This window comes from Diadema antillarum, unplaced genomic scaffold (assembly GCF_040938485.1).
Source record: "Diadema antillarum isolate AM-2024a unplaced genomic scaffold, OU_Dant_1.0 scf00000181, whole genome shotgun sequence".
NCBI lineage: Eukaryota > Metazoa > Echinodermata > Echinoidea > Diadematoida > Diadematidae > Diadema > Diadema antillarum.
In genome coordinates this window covers 1,056,580-1,072,190 of record NW_027271070.1, presented here as the reverse complement: position 1 = coordinate 1,072,190, position 15,611 = coordinate 1,056,580, and the positions used below count along the sequence as shown (strand labels likewise).

Here is a 15,611-nt window from a genome sequence, read left to right as displayed (position 1 = left end):
GCAAGACATTGTTGGCAAAATGGCCTTCACTTTCCACCTGGATGTTCTACCTGTGATGCCTTTCACACTACAGCATTACCCTAGAGTTATTGGAGTACACTTAAAGAGTTTACCAGGGATGGTTTGATGGTTAAATCTTTGAAAAGCCATGCGCTCATTTTACCCCGGATTTCATCTGCTAGACCTTTCATACAACTAGATTTTCACAGGATTCGTTGAGGTAAAATCTGTTAAGTATGAAAGGGGTATCCGGATTCAATTACATCTTCCTGGTGTCAAGACTTCACCTACATTTTGAGTCTTACCCATCTTCAGATGAGCAACCTTTCCTTCTTTTCCACACACACACACACACGCACACACACACACATACACACGCACACACACACACCCACACAAAGCTTGTTCACCATTTGTCCTCTCTTCCTTGCCATTTTCCTCTCTCTCCTCCAAGACAAATGCCTCTCCACAGCAGCCTCATCTTCTTCAAAGGAATCAACAAACAACAGAACTTGTTGTAGATGTTCCTATCTCACCTCGTCGTCGTTGGTTACATGATACCATCCTACTGGGACAAAGTCAAGTTACGCGTCAACTGCGTACAAAAAAATAAACAGACAATCACCAAAAAAAACAAACAACAAACCAAACAACCACAAAAGAGTTGCGTAACAATGGCAACACTCACCCCGTGGCTACCACGGCATAGGCTTTCTTGGCTGTCTCGTAGAAAGCGAATCTTTCAATGGTACCCATGGTAACCTGCCGTGGAGGAGAGAAAATTGAAGACGAGAATGTTGCACTCCAGAACAAGATGGTTGAAACATATTTATTGAATCCCCCACCAATTCTGACAATAGGTCTACCCGGCGGGCAATTACTCAAATGATATCTAATTATTCTAAGTTTGAGCAAACTGGTCCAATTCCATCTGGCCTTTAGTACGTCAACTAGGATCACTCAAGGGAGTAAGGCAAGCTTTAAAAAATCTTGCACCTAGTGAATACAGCCGTTATTGCCAGAAAACACTTAACCTTTTGCGAGTTATTGCAAAAAGGTTACCTTCACATGTAATCTGTCAAATATCATTTGATGGCATAAGTTAACAATTATTATTGAACACGACCATGGTATGTTGTGTCACACTGACAGTGCAGCACTGGCAGTACGCAAAGTTTTCAGTAAAAGAATAACTGAAATTGACTGCATCGCTAAGAAGTCTAATCCAAACATACAAGGCAAAGATAAATCACAATGCTAACTTCTAACAGAAAAGGAAGGAGAAGCAGATTTCGAAACGGTACTCTTCTCTGTGGTCAAAGACAGCTTAAAGAGCATGGAATATCACAACAATGAGGAATAAGAAAGTTATGAAATTTTGAACTGAAATAAGTTGATGATGTCAACACCTCACAAATTTCCCATTGGTTGATACATGAATGGTGCATTAATGTGAAATAATTCTTACACAGAGTCAAAACTGCTAATCTACAACCCCTCCCCTTTACAGAGATATCTTTGTTAAGTCATTGCATGTCAACAGCAATTTGATATGAAATAATTTTTTTTTTTATTGAATTCAAATTTTACAAAAATCAATTAAGAATTGCTTGTGAGCAAATGGATGACTTGTGGGGCCAGAAGATCATTAATACCTCATACAGTTTGCATGCAAGAGCAATGACCAATTCTACTCTTCTGAAAACTCTATGCTGCTCAACTGTTGAAATTCCTCAACTGTTTAATCATCTAATGAAGTTTTCCACTTCATTTCATTTCATTTCATCTCATTTTTTTTTCATTTCTGACAAAAGTATATAATACAAATGACATATGCATATTTGCTCACCTGTTTTATTACAATCTCTCTGCTCTGTGTAAAACTACTGCTCCGTTCGATTCTACTCTATGACATTCAACATGAGCTTGTATTGAATTTCTATGTGCAAGTCTGACAACTGTGTATTGTACACACACACACACACACACACACACACACACACACACACACACACACACACACACACACACACACACACACACAAAAACATACACCTGTTTTAAATTAAAGCCCGCAGTATGTGGCATAATGGCTGACATGCCGTGATCTTAATGCCACTCGACATACATGGGAGTGACTGCAAGTCATTGTTCATCAATAGGTTGCTGATTTTTCACAAAGTTAATTCCATTTGTTCCATTCTGCAATAAGCACTGCGTAAGTCCAACTCACAAATTTTCTCAGGTGTGGTTAATAACATTGTACAATTTGGTTGCAGTGTGGGGTTAAAGGTCATACATATATACATACATCTTCTATGGGCTTAAAGGGATTGTATAGTTTTGGTTGGAATGGGACTTCAGAGTAAAACTTTTTTTGTGTGTGTGAGATGATGAGAAACCTCTTATAAAACACAAATGAGCATACAATTCTATGGGGAATTTAAAGTTTATTTGATGAAAATTGGTTTTGAAATGGCTGAGATATCCAGAGACAAAGAGATCAGACCTTTTATTAGGACCACTTGTTTTAGTTTGTTTTTTGATATCTCAGCCATATTAAAACCAATTTTCATCAAATAAACTTTGAATACCTCTTAGACTTGTATGCTCTTTATATTTCACAAGTGGTTCCTAATTATCTTGCCAAAAGTTAAAATCTCAATTCTACATCTGAACCAAAACTATACTATCCCTTTAAGCCTTGGAATTGCAAAAAAAAAATGAAGTGTTTCTTCTACATCAAACTAAATTCAAACCACTCATTTGCCTCAAACAGCGATAAGACAGCAAGGGCCACTTAACTATTAAAGTGTATCAAATACTAAATCTATATCTCTGTCCATCTTGGCAAGCTAAAAAAAAAGGGAGGGGGAAGGATGGTAATATAGTCAAATTTGGCAGAGTTTAAACAGGTATTAAAAGAAGACCCCCAAAAAATCGTGTGGATGCGGTTGCACAGTGGTCTTGGATCACAAGAGCAAGTTATAGCAAGATGGCATTAAGCCAGCATAGTGACCATCGGATGCAAGATGCCCTTGAGTAAAACACAGCTTTAGATGGTACACTCACTGTAAACAATCAATATCACCCCCAAAGAAAGAAGCAATATCAAAGATCTACAACAACAACAACATAAAAAGTCTTGTTAACACTAAGCCTACATGTGTGCAGGTATAGCTTTACCTGTTCTCTGCTGGAAATTTACCGCAGGGGAAACTTGGATAAATGCCAGATATCACACCTTAGATTATGAAAATATAAAGTCTTGGCAATACTTTCCCCTTGAAATGAACACACACACACACCATGCAAAAATACACACATAATTATCAGTAAACATCAGAAAAATTAAAAATTGGCAGGCACTGATATCTAGATGTACACAACTGGACATATATCTGTAAATGAGAAAAAGCTGCAATTAATTCAGCCTATGTTGCAAGCAAATCAGATTGTATTATCTAAAACATAGTTACATCATTTCACTGCAACTGTTCATATTTTGGTTTTAGTCGCTACTTAATTGCACAAAAGCTCATTTTTTACAGATCTGTTGTGCCTATATGTCAATGCCTTCACTCGGCAACACCTTTTTTTCTACCATGGGCAGTTGCCCTAGCCCTATAAAGGGATGGTACAGTATTGGTGGAGGCGAGGATTGGGCTTTTAACTTTTTGCGAAATACCAAGAAACCACTTACGACATAGTGCAGAGCACACCATTCTAAGACAAGTTCAAACTTTATTTGATGACAATCCGTTTTGGAATGGCTGAGACATCCAAGAACAAAGTAAAATAAAGTGATCGTAATAAAAGCTGGGTCACACCTTTTATTAGGATTACTCTGTTTTGGTATCTCAGCCATTTCAAAACCGATTTTCATCAAACAAATGTTGAATGCCTCTTGGAATTACATGATCTCTCATATTTCATAGGAGGTTTCTCATTATCTCACCCAGAACTGTTAGAAACCTGAAGTTAGGTCTCAACCAAAACTATACTATCCCTTTAAGCACACCTTGGCTCGTTGGATATGAGGCACCATGAAAAGGGACAAACTCGGAAAGTTTATTCAACCCAACTGGCATGAGACTGAGTGGGAACTGGCAGCTCTCTGTGCCTCCCGCCCTTCACACAATGCCCAAGAACACACCTGATGGCCACCAACATTTACCTGAACATGCCTCGGAGACTCTCCCCACCTTCATTTAGACGAACATTTGGAGGACTGATTTTGGAAACTATATCAACGTGACTCTCTTCCATGAAATGAGCAAAAAGTGAATTGGCCAGCAGTATGAGAGAACTTTGGGGAGTGATGCAAAAAAAGATATATAATTTCTTAAAATATGTTTGGTCAAGAGATGGTTAACCCATTGAGGACGGTTTGATTTTGCTACAACACGCATTTCCCATAGACACCTGCCCAAGTATACTCTGGACTCGTACTCAACGGGTTAAAGGTATCACACCTGTAAATAGAATGGGCCATGCATTCCAGGCGGGAGGAAGGGGGAGGGGGGAGGGGGAGGGGATTTTCTACAAAATATGAAATGCCAGCTTGACAAGAATTCATAAGGTGCAGTTGAACAGGGCATCTCTTACCAAATGGTGCATTTTATAATTTCGAGACTTTACTACATGGATTTATAACACCCTTTCTGTGCAAGAAACTTTGGACAGTGTGTACAACTCTACAGGGTTTTCAGTGCCAATCAGCACTCAGAGCATACAAAGGTTTAACAGTCAGCTTGTGTCTTAAAGCGACTATACAGTACTAGTTGAGGTGGGGATTCACGTTTTGATCATTCCTAGGTGAGATAATGAGAAACCTCTCATGAAATATGAAAGAGCATGTAATTTTAAGAAGGACTCAACGTTTATTTGATGAAAATTGGTTTTCAAATGGCTGAGATATCCAAACAAGAGACCCGCGGGTCTAGCGCTCACCTGAGTATCGCAAGTTCACCTTTCAGGCAGTCACTAATCTAAATTATTCACAGCTCTACCAAAATTTGACCAGGCATTCTGAAGTAGAAGATGAAAATGTACAATAAGGGCCCAAATTTTTAAAGATTCCTTAATTTGGGGAATTGGGGGCCCCCTGGGGCCCTCTGGGTGGGGCATGGTGCCCATTTTGATAAATTGAGATCCTGACCCCCTAAGGATGCTACCTGCCAAGTTTGACGAAAATCTATCATGAGGTTTTCAGGAAGAAGATGACAATGTACGATTCAGGCCCCCATTTGGACCTTCCTAACCAACCCCCCCCCCCCCCCCCCCCCACGAGGGGCACCCCTGGATCTCCTATGAACAAACTCGAAACTACAGTCATTAATGTACTCACTCATAGTATTATCTTAGCTGTATAACTTCTGATTCTAGAGAAAATTTTTAACGATTCCTTCATTTGGGGGGTTTGGGCCCCCCTGGGGGCCCCCTGGGGTGGGACATGGTGCCCATTTTAACAAATTGAGATCCTAACCCCTTAGGGATGCTACCTGCCAAGTTTGGTGAAAATGGGTCATGGGGTTCTAAAAAAGAAGATAAAAATGTACAATTTAGGCCCCATTAGGACCCCTCCTCACCTCCCTCCCCTGGGTCCCAAGGGGGGCACCCCTGATTCTGCCATGAACAAACTTGAAACTGCAGTCATCAATGTACTAACTCATAGTATTAACTTAGCTCCATCACTTCTGGTTCTAGAGAAGAAGATTTTTAAAGATTCCTTAATTTTGGGGGATTTGGGCCCCCTGGGGGTCCCCTGGGGGCCCCCTGGGTGGGGCATGGTGCCCATTTTAACAAATTGAGTTCCTAACCCCCTAGGGATGCTACCTGCCAAGTTTGGTGAAAATGGGTCATGGGGTTCTCAAGAAGAAGATGAAAATGTACAATTTAGGCCCCATTAGAACCCCTCCCCTGGGTCCCAAGGGGGGCATCCCTGATTCTGCCATGAACAAACTTGAAACTACAGTCATCAATGAACTAACTCATAGTATTAACTTAGCTCTATCACTTCTGGTTCTAGAGAAGAAGATTTTTAAAGATTCCTTAATTTTGGGGGGTTTGGGCCCCCCTGGGGGCCCCCTGGGAGGGTCATGGTGCCCATTTTAACAAATTGAGTTCCTAACCCCCTAGGGATGCTACCTGCCAAGTTTGATGAAAATCGGTCTTGGGGTTTTCAAGAAGAAGATGAAAATGTAAAAAGTTTACGCACGACGCACGACGGACGACGGACGACGGACGACGGACGACGGACGACGGACGACGCACGACGCACGACGGACGCCGGACGAAGGGCGATCGCAATAGCTCACTTGAGCCTTTGGCTCAGGTGAGCTAAAAAGTGATAATGATAAAAGGCGACAGGCCATGCCTTTTATTAGGATCTCTTTGTTTCACCTTGTTTTTGGATATCTCAGCCATTTCCAAACCGATTTTCATCAAATAAACTTTTGATACCCCTTAGAATTGCATGCTCTTTGACATCTCATAGAGTGGTTTCTGAATATCTTGCAAAACGTTAAAAGCTAAATCCTCACCTCAACCAGAACTGCACGCACCCTTTAACCTGTTGAGAACGAGTCCCTAGTAGACTCAGGCAAGTGTCTATGGGAAATGCGTGTTGTAGCAAAATCGGCCTGTCCTCAATGGGTTAAACGGAGTTCTTGTTGTAGAGCACTTTTCCAATTTGCAAATTTCTGTTCTGTTCGTGTGTTTTTAATTCTGCGGAATCAAGACATCAAATTCTGAAACATAATTTCCCAAAATGAAGAAAAAAGAGAAACAAATAAGGTATGAACTATTCAAGTTTTAGAGAGCAATACAAACTGACAACTCTGTGTGACAGAGATGTTAAGCAGCTCTCCATTCTTTTCGTACATAATAAGTCACAAATTTTCATCTTTCTCACAAGAAAAGTTTTCTTCAAATCTGTTCTTGGTATATTATATTGAAGAGTACTGTAAAAGTTGACATTTTTCGCAGTGTTGAAATTTTCGTACATTTCACGCAACCAACATCAAGATTGAAAATGAAAGCGCACATTTATTTTTGCCTGCCATATGTTTCAGAATTTCATGTCTTGATTCCGCACAATTAAAAACACACGATACTCATGTTACCCAGAAGAGCGCGACAAATTGCTCGCATGAAAATATCCACTTTTACAGTGATACATTTTTGCATGTCATCCTTAGCGGACAAGTCTTGTCTGTGCAAAACTGTTTGAGAAAAATGAAAATTAGTGACATTTTCTGCACAAAACTAATGGGGAGCTGCTCAACATTGAATTGAACACAGAATTGCCAATTTTTTCTACTTTCTAAAACTTTGTCATCTCATAACTTTTTTGTTGTTGTGTGTGTGTCTGATTATTCTCAAAATTTTCATTGCTCTACTTCTCTGATCTTTCTGTTTTCATAAAAAAGCAATATGATATCAGAATGGACTTTCCCTTTAATCACTGTAGAAGAAGAGGGTAACCCTCCTTTCTATCTCAGCAAAGTAGGTGGACGTTAATTGTAATAAATATGATAACATAGGAAATAACAAGGAAGCAAATTTATCAGTTGAAGATTGGATTGTCGAATCATATTTTAATGCATATCTATCATTTATTTGGTAAAAAAACGAAGGAAGTTCTGAAGTCTAGTGTAATATGATCATAATTTTATGGCTGATGATCTCGGCAAACACACCCACACACCTCCAGATAATCTTCTGATCTCCATCCATGACGCACAATCAAAATATTAAATTTCATGATATTTTATTCTTTCACCTGCCTCTAGTAACCCTTGTCTGGAAAAATGTATATGATGACAATTATGGCATCCAAAAAACCCAGTTCTTGTAAGACATCATGAATACGGCATACTTTGTTTACAGTCAAAAGACCTTTGTACACAATGTACCCTGCAGGAGCCTCAGCATCTTTTTTTTTTTTTTTTTGACAAAAAGATTCACAAATTCTCCTCGATTTGTTTGAAATTCAATGTGAATATCAATAATTCTCAGCATGTCTCGTTTCTTTTATGGTGAACAGATGCTCTGCAATCCGCTCCCAACAGTTCCATGACATTTGCTCCTGTGACAATTGTTCCCGCTACAACAAAAGGATCTTAAAGTCGCTGATAGCTGAACTGAGAAAATCGAATTTGTAGTCAGATCATCAAAATCGGTCAAAACTATCCATTTTCTGTTTTTTGCATAATTTTGAAGTGCAATGTATCATCTATCATCTGCCGAAATTTCGAAGCTAAATGGTCAAAGGAAAGGCAAGAAAATTGCATTTTTCTTGGCCATGATTTTCCGACTTTCAACATGTTAAACGGAACAGAAACGTGTCCGAAGATTTGGATTTAGTGCCGCAGCTAGACTCCGCCCCTAACAACGAGGGAGTGATCTTATTGGTCAGTGCGAGGCATCTTAGTTACTGATTGGTCGTGCGTAGACCGCTGGCGCTACGCTTGAATGAACATCTAGGTTGCTAAGAGTATACCTTCTATTGTCAAGCGGTGAAGACTGTCTTGCCTCCCCTTGATCATGATAGCGTCGGAAGGAAAACTTTGAAGGCGGTTTTCTCGAAACGCTGATTTCCTAAACCACTCGATATGCGCTAATAAAATCATCGATATCTCCGCAACAGAGTACTTTCAAAAGTCATGTTATACATGAAATCAAAGTGGAAGAGCAAGGGAATAATGTCATGTCGCTTTCAGAAAATTGTCCTCCCCGACTTTCGGATCCTTTTGTTGTAGCGGGTCACAAATGTCCTCTAACCACTCGCAACATCCAATGCCCTAAATGACCATACTTAGGTAGATTTTGAGGACAGCTTGGTAATATTAAAGTAGCATTAGGTGCAGAAATACTGTTGCAGTACTTTGATTTAAAGAAAGAAAATAGACTTTAAAAAAGAGACCAAAAATTTCCTGCAATGACATCTCAGAGTGATTGCAAAAAAAATGAAATAAAAGACTAAAATATATGTATAAATCCGACAGGATCACATCTAGACAAATTAACTCTGCCATCACTATTCAAAACATATGATTGTGCATAATGCCAATAGCATTCTGAGACTGTGGGGCAGAGTGAGTTAAAGAATCACACAAGTTGAGGTTGAGAGAAGTAGGCTACACATCTACCTATAATGCAAACACTGATTCTCAGTTTCAACACCTTTCCACCTCTGTTATTTTTTTCGTTATCCCCCCAAAAAGGAAACAACAAAGAATTTCTTCTTTATAAGGAAACAAAATCAACACCGTTTCTCACATGTTTGCCGCTGTGCTTGTTTAGGATGCGTTGATATTCCTCCCACACGGGCGTCTTCACACCTTCGTCTATGTCTGAGGGGACGACTTGCATGGTTCGCGCCTGGAATAGAGAGGGAAGATGTACGCGAGATGAACAAGATGGGACAATGACAATGGAACACCGACAGACTGGCCGGCTGACACGTCATTTAACAAACTCTGCCCTTTTTCCATTCTTTATTTGCTGCAACTTCACACCTCTCTCAATTATTTCACAGGTACATCGGCTTTACCCTACGCCAGACACTTCAGGCTTCCGAAAGAAAAAAAAGTCACATGGAATCTGCTCTATGATTGTCACTTGTTTTTGTCTCCGGGAATCCAAAAAGGTCACTAGAACTACCATATTTTCTACCAATTAGACAAGTTTAACCTTTTGCTTACAAGAACTGAGTATGCCTTGACTCAACCCCGTGGGGAAAGTCAACTCTATCAGAGGCAAAGAATTAAAATCTGGAAAATATGGTTGATCCAAATGGTGTAAGTTACTGTAAAGCAAAATACATTTCAGTGGCATGAAATTTTCACAAATTGGAGCAGACGGCCTTTTTTGCGGCATGAAATTTTCGCAAATTGTCACTGGCATTCAATGCATTTGTGTAGATGAGAACTTTGGCATGCATCTTTAATAATTTGGCGAATCTAGGCTGTCACAAAATTCACAAAATTAACCCAGTGAGGACGAGCTGATTTTGCTTAAACAGGCATTTCCAATTGACACCTGCCCGAGCATACTCGGGACTTGTCTTCAACAGGTTAAAATGCATGTGAACATTCCTCCTTTTATAGTATTTCATTTTGTTTCAAGCTTTATTTGTGTGAAATCTCCCTGGAATCTGATCTTCGGTCCCAAATTCTTTATTGCTTGGTTCACAGTAAATGGACAAACACCCTAGGGTGTAAAGTTCCCCTTTTTCTGCTGTCTAAGCTCAGGATTAGCATTAACTTCATGGACAATTCTACAACTCGACAAGCAGATTTTTACAAAATGATTAAAAGCTGACCACAGGATCATTGATGATTTTTCCATCTCACTCACAATGGTTTTGCACACACAAAAAAAAATTTACTACATCTGTACTAAGTGTCCTTTTGCATCATATCTATCCAAAGTAGTGATAATTTATCTGATATATTTTGTTAAAGGAAAGATAGGGTACTGCAGCTGCCAAATCATGATCTTGATCACCTCATCCAGCTTGCACATGTTGTCACAACCAATATCACCGGATTTTTTACCATGAACACCTCTGAAATTGTACAACTTCATTATCTAAGTTATGTAAATCAAATTTCTTCCACTCTGTGTGTTTGATTTGACTTTATCTGCTCACAATGATTTGAAATGGAATAAAACTTATGTTTTTTTTTCCCCACAACTATTGACCAATTTTCCACAACAACTCTCCATGCCTGTCCATGAAATTTGATGCAACAGAAGGACAAAGTACAGAGGAAGTCCTTGAAAGAGGTATATGAAAGTTTTTCCATTATGACAAAAATCTTAAGTGCTACTTACCGGTATATCAACCAAAAGATTATACCATACTCACACTTTGACCAATAAACTGACCATACCTGAGATTGTTTCTCAGACACACACACACACACACACACACTTAGACAAACATATATATAAATAGAAATAATTGATCATGGTTTCTATGACGTTTGCATTCAGTCATACACACTGATTGCTCATTAGGCATATACGGTAGTGACGTACCTTTACCAATCGTTGAAACATTGAGGGCAACGACAAAGACAATGACAACTCTCCTGCGGAGTTAAGTGTGCAACGTGTTACTTTGCCATATAATGCCATGTACGACACTAATTGCTGTGATATTTTGAGACTGTCTGTTCCCGTTATCATGTTATGTCTCTTATGCATCTATACTTTGTATTTTACATATGTCACTATAAAACTTGGAGAGAAAAATCACAGAAAAAAACAACGAAACCTGCAGTTCTTTCATGGACACATATACATATAAACATATCATATGCATATATATATATATATATATTTATATGTCTTTATACATATATATATGTATAATATATGTACACACACACACACATATATATATACACACAGACACACACACATGTACATAAAAATAGAAACAATTGATCACAATCTTTCAATGATGTTTGCATTCAGTTTTACTCGTTGATTCTCCATCTGGCAGATTGCATGGTCATTGCCGGTCATGGAGAGAATGAGGTCAAAAGAAGAAAAGACGACGCCGATTCTCACTGGAGGCCAAGCCCTCGTTAAAAAGAGAATGAAACCCAAATATACATATTGTATCTATACATGTGGATTAAGTGACGGCAGGAATTTTGGTAGAGCACATCAGTGAAGTTTGAGGAAAATCGGACGATCCATTCAAAAGTTCTGAACTTTTCAATCTTTGGTGCGGTCCTTGCTGGATGAGAAGACTACTACACTTTGTGACATTACATTATGTACAATATAAAGACAATATGAAGAGAATTCCATATATATCTCTTTTTTTTAATTCTGAAAATTACACATTCCCTCAACTTGATATTGACATTTTTTAAGAGTAGTATTATTTCCCCTGCCTTAATAAAGAAATAAGTCAAATGCTCTTTTATTCAAATGCTAAAAAAGTGAAAATATATTGAATTTTCTTTATATTTTCTTCATATCAATTTCTACACTTTTGACATCATAAAGTGTTGCAGTCTTCTCATGCAGTAATGGCTGCACAAAAACTTCATGGGTAAAAAGTAATGCTTTCTGAACAGCTTAAATATCCAATTCTCCTCAAACTTTGCTGATGTGTTCTACTGCTACTGCTGCATTCTCTCCATTCACATGTATTATATTTGGGTTTCACTCTCCTTTGAAATACACAGACATGTTTCTCCAGGCTTAACCCCTAACAAGACACTGCAGACACAGCAAGTAAGTCAAAGGAACACCATCCGCTCCGATTGGTCAGATTTTTTTTTTTTTTTTATGACCAAACGCTTGTGAGCTCAACAACAGTCACTGACCCCACAAATGTGCGTCACATAATCGGATTCTGCATTTGAACAATAGTGCTTAAATAAATCAATCAATACAAAATGCAAGGGATGGTAGTTAGTTGAAAGTGAGATGTGAAAGGCTATGCTTACTCCACAGCAAGATATTTTCACAGCATAAAACTTTTGCGAACTGCCAATGGCATTCAATGCATACAGTGTAGACAAGAACTTTCGTGTAGCATTTTAACTTTGTGAACCTTGGCTCTCACGGAGTTCCTGAAATAAGAATGCACAAGAACATTTCTGGTTGTCCAGTACCCCGATCAAAGAAGCATATCGTACAGGTTGGAGCAGTTTGTATGGGAAGTGAAGATGCTAGCTAGCAAAAACCCCTGGCAGTCTGTTTTTTCTTCATCTTTTCACTACATATATATATTTTTTAAAAATAATTTTTTCTGTTGTATTTTCTGGGGAGAGGGGTAGAGGAGGAAGGGGATGTGTATTTCTCTGATTATTTGATATGTAGCTTTTCTACTTCAATCCCAAAGGAAAGGATTTTTATGGGCATGCTGGTGAATTTCTCTGTTTTTATCCACTGGCTACTATGAGGTTCATGTTGCCCTGTAGGAAAGAGCTGCCACACCCCCACCTCCATGGAACATCTGAATGCAGATGGCTTAGAATCATATTCCTTTCCCCCTTTTCACATTCTTATACTGGTACTTGACCAAAACAAAAACAAAAACAAAAACAAAACAAAAAAAACACCACCACCACCAACAACAACAACAACAACAAGAAACAAAAAAAAAAAACTAAACTTCAGAATTACCCTTCATAATTTAGAAAAGATCAAGATTTTTCTTTGTTTTATTTTGTTGATGTCAAGCACCAAGTCAAGCTCTGCTTACGACAGCATATACCTAAATCTTTCCCCTTCATGTTCACAATCATAGTGTGATATCATCGATTTTGCTAAATGATGCTCTGAGAGACAAAATGCATATCATGATTTAAACGGGATTAGCTACCAATCATCTTGTATCTTCCATTTACAATTCTATACTTTTGCCTTTCATGGAACACAGCAACCAAAGAAAAATCACCTAAATGAATGAAACTAAATATAACCACACATCCAGAATATCAATGAACAAATCAATCCCTACGAGCCACGTCAACTTCTGTTACACAGCTAACCAGTCAGACAATGAACTCCGCTGTTCGCTTCTCTTCCAGAATACAAACTTTCTATTCAAATCTCAAATTTGGCATTATGGTGGTATTATCCTGCTGTGGGCATACTAATGCTTCTGCTTATTTCTCCTTTTATTTTTGTACTTTGAGAAGTATGAAAAGACAACGGGCATTTAACACCCTGGAGCTCTCCTTCCCACATCCAAGAGGGTACACTCACCAGGAATAACATTTTCAGCCAACTTGGGTGTGAACAACCTCATTGAGCATTGCAGTTGATTGACAAATTGCCCTTTAATCAACTCATTGTGCATGTCTTGACAAAGTATGAATAAGCTGACAGTTTTTTTGACCACCACTTGTTGCCTAGCAACGTGAGTCAAACAAAGGATTTTTCTGTTGGGTCATTTTTTTGTTTTGTTTTGTTATTTCTAGCTTTTCTTCTTTTCTCCCGACCAGTTAGCTCGGCAAGTAGATTTAATTGTGACAGTTATCAGAGTCCTACACATAGTTGGGTGTGGCCGCTTCCCTTTTTAAAGGCATACAAAGACAGACTCGATAAAACTGACATTTTTGTGACCGCCACTTGTAGCTCTGCAAGTGAACTTTTAAGAAAAAGAAAAAGAGAGAAAAAGCTCTTGCTCGGAGCCGCTGCATAAGTATATTTACCTGTGGCAGCAGCCACAATAATCAGAGTGTAGAGGAATTCTTCAGCCATGATTTGATGGGTTGAGTGGAAGCTTCAAGCAGTAGTTTTCTGACCACCACCTTTTGTTTGAAATGTAAAAGAAACAACTCCCCCCCCCCAAAAAAAAAAGAAAGAAAACAAATGCAACAACATCAACTGAAACATATTTTTATAATTTGCTTAAATATTTTTTTTCAATTTCAATTCATTTCTCCATCTTTTTTTTTTTCAAGAATAAATGTAAAAATGAAAACACAATACCAGCTTTCTGGTTAGATAATGTTTTCTACGGAAGATCGAGTATCAAACAAAATCAATCAATCAAAAAACAAAATACAGAACATTGTTGCATTTTCACATCCAAGACATGTCCAATGTTGCAGGGAGCACCACAATAAACACAAGAAATTATGTTTGACGAAATGACAGCCGTTTCCAGATAGAAAAACTGGGAAACTATTCTCAAGGATTCACTCCCAACAACAACAACAACAACAACAACAACAAAACAACAACAACAACAACAACAAGAAGTGGGGGTGAAAAGGTGAAGTGCAAGGGGGGGGGGGGGAGCCATAAATGGCCAGGTTTGATTTTACTTTTAAAAAGAAAGAGAGTATACTTACGGGGACTATAAATTAACCCAACTAAACAAATCTGCTGTAGTTGTCAATACTACGCCATATTTCAATATATTTTCTTAGAAACATATTTATTCATATTCATTCAAGGACAAAATATATCTATCATCATGAACTTTATTTTTCTTAAAAAAAGAGGTTTCAAAAAAGATGTAAATTGCTTCAGATGATTAGGGTGAGCATTCCATAAACTATTCCAGCTGCTTACAAATTGAATCAGCTTCTTAAGTATCCAACTCACCGGTCAACTGTTTTTGTAATCTAAAGGTCATATATCCCTTTTACAAACATCATTAAAATTTGCGTGGTTGAAGAATAATGTTTCCTAACATAATGTATGAAATCTTCGGTTCACCTCAGAGTTTAAAAAAAGAAGAAAAACTAACCCGAAGTCACTTCATAATATGATCCCCTTTAGCGTCAAGAATAACGGTTGGAATTTTTTCAGGGTCCAAAATACATTCACTGGAAATCTGTATTGTTTATTCCCTCTCAGTCATGAAGTTTCCATTTTTATCATTCTGAGAAAAAGCCTACATTACCCAACTCAACAATACATAAACTTATGAAAAGAATCTATTTTTCAGGGTTGTAAAAGGGGCAGGCAAACTTTAAGACAGTAAGTGAAACACAGATTGTATTTTCACAAATAATTTCCTTCCTTTGCTCCTGTGGTCTTTCAACTATAAATGTCACACAAAAAGAAAACGTATGCCGTGATTATATATTAAAAAAAAAGATGTTTGTGACGAT

The 15,611-nt window shown here is 38.2% G+C and overlaps 1 protein-coding gene across 1 annotated transcript in view; it reads right to left on the bottom strand.

Annotated features, from left to right (window-relative positions):
- The window catches only part of LOC139723116 (fucose mutarotase-like), a 193,674-nt gene that overhangs the window by 45,672 nt on the left and 132,391 nt on the right, over positions 1–15,611 (bottom strand). The window contains exons 4-5 of the mRNA XM_071634382.1: positions 9,286–9,387; positions 689–762 (exon numbers count right to left, since the gene is read on the bottom strand). Of these exons, the coding sequence (XP_071490483.1) occupies positions 689–762; positions 9,286–9,387 (176 nt within the window). The remainder of the gene's footprint in view (positions 1–688; positions 763–9,285; positions 9,388–15,611) is intronic.